We start from the raw sequence: 8,862 nt of genomic DNA, 5'->3' as shown, positions 1-8,862 counted from the left end.
GTCATCCTGATAACATAGAAATTTAAGCAAGTGCACTCCTTTTTTTTACAGAATGCTTTCAGGCTTTCATATAGATCCAGGAACTAGGGCTGTGCGAAAATTCGACGGGTGTTTTGTTTTGAAGCTGTTTCAATGCGTTTTGAGCTCAAAACACCAATAATCAAAATGAAACAAAAGGCTTCAAAACATCTTTGATACAAAATGAGGGCACTCAAAATGTTTGGAAAGCATCAAAATATTTTGGGTTTTGAAGCCGGGCTTGCTGCAGCTAAACAGACACTAAGGAGAGGAAGGGGGAAGAGGGGGAAAAGACTGCTCTGATATTGGCATGTAGCTCCCTGTTCGATTCCCCAGCCCTCTGATCATTTCCCCATCTCTTCCTGGGGGGTGCAGGCCCCTGATCTGTGCATGGGGTTTCAGCAGGCTGCTGCTGAAACTGCACTGGCAGCCTGCTGAAACTCAGCCCGCAGATCCTGAGACCTGCACCCCCCAGGAAGAGCTGGGGAAATGATCAGAGACCTGGGGGAAGTGATCAGAGAGCTGGAGAATCGAACTGGGAACTGTGGAATCAAACTGGGAGTTGGAGGAATGTTCATGGGCTGTGCCAGACTCCTTCTGGGGGGAGCAGACCCCAAGATCTGCATGCGGGACGACAGAAGGCTGCTGCTGCCAGCAAATGATACGAGTTTTGCTTTGCACGGTTTCAGGAGCATTTTCCCAGAACCCCCTAAACCTATCTCCTTGAAATTTGGCAGACTTAATGCCCCTAGGAGGGGCTACCATTTCTGCAATTTGCATCCTAATCAGGCAAGAAATGACAACGTTATAAGCATTTGCATGATTCCCCATTATAGCCTATGGGCAAAACATTGAAACACGTCAAAACAACAAAACAGCTTCGATGAAACGAAACAGAAGAGTGTTTCGAAATGAAATGAAATGACAAAACAAAACACTGTCCCTTTGGAATGGCAAAATGGTTTCACACAGCCCTACCAGGAACCTCCAGACTGAAAATATTTTGGTCTTTTGGCAATTTTTTTTATGAAAACCTGCTTTTTTTTTTTAAGTATTCTTTTTAGAGATTTCCCAAGCAGTTACTTCTGTTATTTTATCTGTATTAAAGTTTGCATTTAAGAAAAGCACTGACTCCATAACAATACTCAGTGCTCTTTTATTGATATATAGTCCAGAAACAAAAACTTTTCTTAATGGATTGAGTACGAGACTATTGTTATTACCAGAGGTGCACCGATAAAGATATTTTTTGGCCAATACCTATTGATCCTATTAACCATCCATATCGACGGATACTGATCTGATAGCCTATATGTAGCCTGGCAGTGTGGAGATCAACATCCAGCCATGAAGTCTGGGGTGAGGAAGGGGAGTAGGGGAGAGAAGGGGCGTGGTGGGGCAATCGAGGCCCCCATGGTGAGGGAGGGAGTGGGGCTGAGGCAGGGGTAGGGGAAGGTGCTGCCCAGCCAGGCAGGGATGGAGCCACAGGTGGTTCATCAGGGTTGTGCCGGGTGGCAGATAGCTCCCCACTGCTGCATGCACTCCCAGGGGAGACATGGGGGTCATGTACCCCCTGGATTTCTGCCTGGGGTGAGGGAGGGCTGCCCACTGTGTGCTCAGGGCTGAGGCTATACCAGCCTCTGTCCAGCGGAGGGAATGGGATGGGGCTGTACTCAAGGAGGGTGGGATGGACATTGCCAGCACTGGATGGGGCTACAGGATGGGCTATAGTATCCCAAAATTCCCCATAGCCACCCCTGCCAGCACCTGTCCTGAGCACAGCCCCAGCCCAACCCCCTTTCCCCCCGGAAGGAGGCAGGCACAGCCCCTGGCCCAGAGGCCACAGAGGGCAGCCCACCCTTGCCTTGCATACAAATATGGGGGGCACGTGCCCCCCCATGCCACCCCCTAAGCCTCCCTGACAAGCCACCCGTGACTCTATCCTGCAACCTGCCCCAGCTGGGTAACACCTGCCCCTGCCCCAGCCCTACTCCCTCCCTCACTGTGGGGGCCTCGATATGACCCCGCTATACCCCTTCCCTCCCCCATGCCCCTTCCCGCTTACAGACTTACCAGCTGGACACTGCTCTCCGTGCTACCACACGGTGTCTTTTGGCCATGTGCGTGTTGCAACTGTACATATACATGCGGCATTTATCAGTGACCTTATCAGCTACACTGGCTAAAAAAAGCCAATTGCAGATAATGTCAATTTTCCTTTTATTGGTGCCGATCCGATATGGACTGATATATTGGTGCACCTCTAGTTATTACTCTCCAAACCACAACTAAATGGTAATATAAATCCACTTCATGCATTGGCATCTTTACTTTTCCTCACTTTAGAGCAGAGGTGTGATAGGAAAGATGGTAGTATTGATTAAGCAGAGCAGCAGATACAGGTACTATAGCATGTGTTTGGAATTTTCCCCTTACAAATTCCTTAGAAATGAATATAAGATGGTTATCATCCTAGCGAATTAAAAGAAAGCCTTCAACAGTTCAATCTTAGAACAGGAAAAGGATTACTTCTGCAGCTATTTTTAAGCTTTTCCATGTAGTTTGTTGTATATGTCCTTGATTTCCTTGTATTGATTCTGTAAGTCTGGAAAAAAAGAACAGCAAATTAATGCATAAATAATCAGCTGTCTTTTTTAAAGAAAAATTGACATTAATTTTCATTATACAGCAAAAAACATTATGTTATTCTCCATGTACCGCTAAATGAATGGGAACCAATTAAGCTATTCGAAACAGTAGGCAAACTTAAAATCTGAGAATGTGATTAAGCTACAAATGCACCTTTGGACCCCAGTCTAACACTTAATTGTGTTTAAATGTTAAGCAGGTTTTTAAGTGCTTTGCCAGGTCAGGCCTTAATGTGGGTAAAGCATCACTATTCATTCCCATTTTATAGTTGAGGAAGCTGAGGCACAGAGGGGGCAAGGGGACATGCCAAAGGTCTGTGTCAGAGTGAGCAATATCCCCAGACAGCTCTGTGGTTCAAGCCCTAGGCTCAGACTGAGGAGATCTTGGTTCAGTCCCCAGCTCTGACACTGATTCCTTGTCTGACCTTTGGCAAATCTACATCCTTAAGAAGCCCAATCCATCATGCACCGAGGTCCAGGCTGAGTTTCTCCCTGGGGAGGATTTAAGAAGGAGCCTTACACAGCTCAGGCTGCAGTGTTACCAGACACCCTTCCTGCACATCTGTCTGCAGCTGCTCCATGATCAGAGCAAGGGAAAGGCACTGGGGCCACCCAATCTCTACAGGTGTTCTCCAGTCTGCTGTTCTGCAAGAGCCCTCCTTGGGAGGGCATGTGCATAGGAACAGCCACGATCTAAAGCTCTTCCCCCATCAGGCCCCTTGAGCCACCCAGTCCTGTGTTGTGGGTGGAAGGGGAACCATGTTTGTCCCCCACACTAACTAAGCACAATAAGTGTATTACCCAAGACCAGGGCTCAATTCCTTACACTTAAAAGCCAATTTACACCCAAACGCCACTTCAGGTCCCAATCCAATCGGTGCCGCTCAGCAGTACAGCATCCATCCCACACTAATATTTAACCTTAACTTCTCATGATGGAACTTGAGCCCATTACTCCTTTCTCTGTCATCTGCCACCACAGAGAACAGCCCAGCTCCATCCTCTTTGCAACCCCCCTGCAGGGAGGCGAAGGCTGCTATTCAATCCCCCTCGGTCTTCTCTTCTCCAGACTAAATCAATCCAACTCCCTCAGCCTCTCCTCACAAGTCATGTGCCCCAGCCCCTGAACCATTTTCATTGCCCTCTGCTGGACTGTCCCAATGCGTCCACTTCCTTTCTGTAGTGGGGCAGCCAAAACTGGACTCCAGATGTGGCCTCACCAGTGCTGAATAGAGAGGAAGACTTCAAGCCCCCAGCCTAAATCAACCCACCCCCCCCAGCCTCTCCTCACAAGTCATGTGCCCCAGCCCCTGAACCATTTTCATTGCCCTCTGCTGGACTGTCCCAATGCGTCCACTTCCTTTCTGTAGTGGGGCAGCCAAAACTGGACTCCAGATGTGGCCTCACCAGTGCTGAATAGAGAGGAAGACTTCAAGATTTCATCCTGCAAGATCTCAGATTTTTACCTGGAAGTTTCTCGGCAAGCTCTTCCCTCTGAGACAAAGCAAGGTTCAGCATGTTGGAAAAGTTCTTGTTCAGTGTTCTTGTAATCTTGTCCTGCAGCAAGCACAGAGCACAGCACATGAGCATGGAATGGATCTCAGAGGCTTTCCCTCTTGTTAGCTACACAGAGCCGGCCCAGCTAAGGAAAGTGGAGCCATGGGCTCCTCCTTCTAGTGTATTTTCCACTAAATCATGAAGCTGTAATCAAAGGGTCACTCAGCTACACCTATACTGTCCTACTAATGAGTTATGTAGGTGTTGACCGTACTAGGATCCAAGTCCCTACCTCCAGGCTGTGTGGAAGCATCTACCATAATAAGGCATTTGTACACATATCTGGTTTTACTAGCTAAGGATATTCCCTAGGTTTATTTCAATCTCACAAGTACTGCAACAAACACTCATAATGGGTTAATGTGCTATTACTAGTAAAAGACACTAGGGGGCACCTCATAACAATTTTACCCTCCTGACCTCCTAGTACGAAATTACAGCAGGGGGTAGTTTAGGTGATTGGTTTCTTTTTTTCAGGTGGCTTTCTATTGCACTCCTCCCTCCCCATCCCCAAGTTTCTTCCGTTCACCCAGCTATTCATTGTTGGGTGCTCTCTCCTGGTGCTGTCCCCGACAAATCTACATAGTATCCACTTTTTCCCCTCCCATCATTGGGGGTACTCTTGCAATTTCCAGTGGAACCCGTAATTTGAAGACCACGAGAAATTGTTGTCTGTTGGGCAAAGCCTGTTTGGCTGATTTCAGCCATCACCCTGGCTAGAGAAAGCTGGGGTGCATCCTAGGTGGACCTCGGGACACAAAGATGGGGGGTGCTGGTTTTTGGAAACACTCTCCCTGCACTGGCCACTAACCAGAACAGTTGGGGGGTGAGCACTGGAGCTCCTAATCTGAAGATCGAAAGGAATTGTTGCCTGCTGGGCGAACCATCTTTGTATACTGTTAGAGGGATCTCAGTGACTAAGGGCACAGATGTGGGGTGCTGTTTTCGGGAAACTTGAAAGACTGCCTGGCCAGCCCTCACCTCCAGCTTTGATTGGTGCCCAGGTGGCCAGCATAAACCAAGTGATGGGGGTGTGGACTTGGGGTAATACCCCCTTTTTTTTGGTTTGTATTTCCATAAACAGTCTCCCTGCACAGACCATTAATCAGAACCCCGTGTAAGGACAACTTTTCTGCCGGTCAGCAAAGCATTTTTGTGTGCTCTACCTGAAAAATGTACTAGCGTGGTTAATTTTGGGGAGATCAGTAAGCAGCTTTTGCTTTTTCTAAACCTGTTTTTCCATGCGGCATCATTCCTCATTTTAAAAAACAACTTCAAACAGCTTTGCAATTCTGCTTCAGGCTACACAGTTGAAAACCATGTAAACACAGCTTATCTCTTCTGTAGCGGCCGTTGATGGCCAGACTACCCAAACCCTCCGCCCCTTCCCCCAGCATACCTGCTTTCCCCTCCCCCCGCCCCCGGCCATCCCTGGAGAGACCTTTGGGGTTTCCAGTGGAGCCCCAAATTCACAGAGTATTTGTTCCCTGCTGGGAACAAAAGTAATTGTTCCCTGCTGGGTGAAGCCTGTTTGGATGCTTGCAGCCATCACCCTGGTCAGAAAAAGCTGGGATGCATCCTAGGGGGACCTTAGGGCACAAAGGTGGGGGTGCTGTTTTTTGGAAACACCTTCCCTGCACTCACCACTAATCAGAACCTTGCATAAGCTTTGTGGCTTAGTCAGAGGCATTGTTTTATCAGTTACCCTATTTGCTTGTCAAGTCTGCTTTCCTGCATCTCTGGTTACTAGGGCTGTGTGAAATGCCACCATTACATTTCACCTTGAGTTTGATGGTTCAACAGAACAGTGTTTTGTATCAAATTTTATTTGGAGTCAAAACAGTCATTCTGTTCTGTTGAAGCAGAAAGGCTGTTTTGATGCTGTTTTGAGTTTCACTGGGGTTGTGGAGTCAGCCCAGCTAGATCATGCCGGGGGTACTAGGCAGCCCACCTGGGCTGTTTCCCCATCCCCTGCACTAGATCACATCGGGGGCAACAAGGCAGCCTAGGCAGCCCACACTAGATTGTGCCAGAGGCAGAAGGCAGCCCAGCTGGGCTGCTTTCCCATCCCCCACACTAGATCACACGGTGGGTGGGAGGCAGCCCAGGTAGGCTGCTTCCCTGTCCCCCATGCTACATGATGGTGGGGGTGGCAAGATTCCCGGTTCCCCATGCTAGATCACACTGGGGGAAGAAGGCAGCCCAGCTGGGATGCTTCTTTGTTCCCCATGCTAAATTACACCGGGGCAGAAAGGGAGCCCAGTTGGGCTGCTTTCCAGTTCCCCACAGTAGATTGTGTCGGGGGTGACAGGCAGCTCAGCTGGGCTGCTTTCCGGTTCCCTGTGCTAGATCATTCCAGGGCAGCAGGCAGCCCAGCTGGGCTGTTATTCCATCCCCCACACTAGATCATGCCAGGGGCAGGAGTCAGTTCATCTGGGCTGCTTTCCCATCTCCCATGCTAGATAATGCAGGGCAGGGCATGGCAGGCAGCCCACCTGGGCTGCTTCCTGGTCCCCCATGCTAGATCATGCTGGGGATGGAAGGCAGCCCAGCAGGGCTGCTTCCTGGTCCCATGCACTAGATTGTACCAAGGGCTACAGGCAGCCCATCTGGGCTTCCCAGATCCCCATGCCAAATATGCATGGGGATGGCAAGCAGCCCACCTGGGCTGCTGCCCAGTCCCCCATGCTAGATTGCACCAGGGGCAGCAGGCAGCCCAGCCGGGCTGCCTCACCATCCTCAGCACAATCTAGTGTGGGGGACAGGAAATCAGCCCAGCTGGGCTGCCTGCCACCCCCAGCGCAAACTAGCACAGGGGACAAGAAAGCAGTCCAGGTGGGCTGCCTTGCCGTCCTGGCGTGATCTAGCGTAGGGGATAGGGAAGCAACCCAGCTGGGTTACCTGCTAATGCATGATAAAGTGTGGTTAGATTTACTGATCACTTCATCACAGTGATGACTCATGTTCCTGTTGGTGTCAACAGTGACTCCAAAATCCCTTTCTGCTGCTGTGCTGCTGAGAAGGTCATCCCCCAGTCTGTAAGTATGTTGGTGATTCCTTCTTCCTAGGTGCAGCGCCTTGCATTTGTCCTTATTGAACTGCATACTATTCTCTTCTGCCCACTTTTCCAACCTGTCCAGATCTGCCTATATTCATTCTGTACCCTATGGTGTGTTAACTTTACCCCATAATTTGTTATCATGTGCAAATTTGGACAGAGTGCTTCCCACACCCTCATCCAAGTCACTGATGGACTTGGCATGTCAGATCCTTGACCAGCATAAAACAGCCTTAGTCCACTGTTTCCAGGGGAGCTTAGGCAGCCCTGAGGGGACTCAGGAAAGAGAAGAGAAGCAAACCAAGAGGTAGAGAAGGCAGACAGAAACAAGAGTGGATCTTACAGTAGGGGACTGGGGGAGGAGATATGACAGACCACCACATCAGGGAGAGGAGGTAGATGAGATGTTCTTTACACAAGTAGCAAAAACACCCGACACACTGAAGATAGTAATAAGGGGGATTTCACCTCTTGTCTATTTTTTGAAAGGAAAATAGGGCAAAGCATGAAGGGCTAAATCCTACTTCACCTTGCACAATGAAATGAAGTGGATACAGCCACATGACTGAAGACTGTGGAACTTGCACTGTTTGCGATTCTGTCCCGGCCACATAAGCGTGCAGAAAACCACAGAGTCTGCAATGCGGGTTGCACTTGGAGCTGCTCTGTCTGAATACTGTACTGCTCCTGGAAGTGCCACCTACCCCATACATGGGGGCCCAGAGGAGGAGGAAGAAACATTGCTCACCTTCAGCTTCTGAAACTCATCCTTCATCCTCTTCGCTGCCTCTTCAAACATCCCACTGCTCACTTCCTTCTCAATGTTCTTCTTGATGATATTCTGCATCGTCTGACAGGCATTTATCCCTCTTACATTTCCAGCCGCTGTTGCAAAGGTAGGAACAGTCACAACACTACATAAGACTGAGATGGATTTGGAGTGGGGATCAAGGGTGGAAAATAACTGCAGTCAACTGTAGTGGCGGACCCATTCTGAGAGAGCTGGCTGCATCTTTCAGGAACCCTGTACTGCCTCCCAGAGAAAGAAGCTGTGCTGCTGAACTGGAGAACTGGGTATCTTCAATTCCTCAAGACCAGTGATTTCGCTGTGCCTACCCTTGCCATAGCCCTCACCATGAGGAGTCTGCTCTGCCTCAAGGCAGTGCACCCGCTCCCCACTGACAATGTAGGGCTGAGCAGGAGTTGACCTGAAGTCTCCTCATTACAAGGCTCGTCCTATTTCCAGCCTGCCAAAGCTCAGTGACTCTGGCCCTCCTCCTAGCATGCCCAAACTATAGACCTGTGACTGTGTTGACTTTTTGGTGACTCTGCAGCCTGGCGACAACGGAAAATTACAGTAATGCTGACTCTCCTAAAAAAACAAAATCACAAGACTCCTGATTTCCAAGTCAAATTACCTCTGACTCAGGATCTCCTGATAGAGAAATCAAATCTCTGGATTTTTTCTTCTGGTACATGTTGTGGCGGGCCAGTAGGGGGCGCTCCTGCGTTGAGCCGCCCACCTCCCTGCGCCGCCCACCTTCCAGGCTCCGAGTGCCTCCCTTAGGGTGCCTCCCGTCC

General features: G+C 49.4%; 1 protein-coding gene across 2 annotated transcripts in view; it reads right to left on the bottom strand.

Moving 5' to 3' along the window:
- Positions 1-1,142: 1,142 nt before the first annotated feature.
- The window catches only part of LOC102381178 (nuclear GTPase SLIP-GC-like), a 62,264-nt gene continuing 54,544 nt past the window's right edge, over positions 1,143-8,862 (bottom strand). For both annotated transcript variants that reach the window (XM_006033898.2, XM_025215786.1), the window contains exons 17-19: positions 8,030-8,166; positions 4,133-4,223; positions 1,143-2,623 (exon numbers count right to left, since the gene is read on the bottom strand). In XM_006033898.2, coding sequence (XP_006033960.2) covers positions 2,562-2,623; positions 4,133-4,223; positions 8,030-8,166 — 290 coding nt within the window. In that variant the 3' untranslated portion in view covers positions 1,143-2,561. The remainder of the gene's footprint in view (positions 2,624-4,132; positions 4,224-8,029; positions 8,167-8,862) is intronic.

This window comes from Alligator sinensis, unplaced genomic scaffold (genome assembly GCF_000455745.1).
Source record: "Alligator sinensis unplaced genomic scaffold, ASM45574v1 scaffold650_1, whole genome shotgun sequence".
In the NCBI taxonomy this organism is placed as follows: domain Eukaryota; kingdom Metazoa; phylum Chordata; order Crocodylia; family Alligatoridae; genus Alligator; species Alligator sinensis.
Note: the sequence above shows the minus strand (reverse complement) of the source record. Positions and strands in the feature narration are given on the sequence as shown.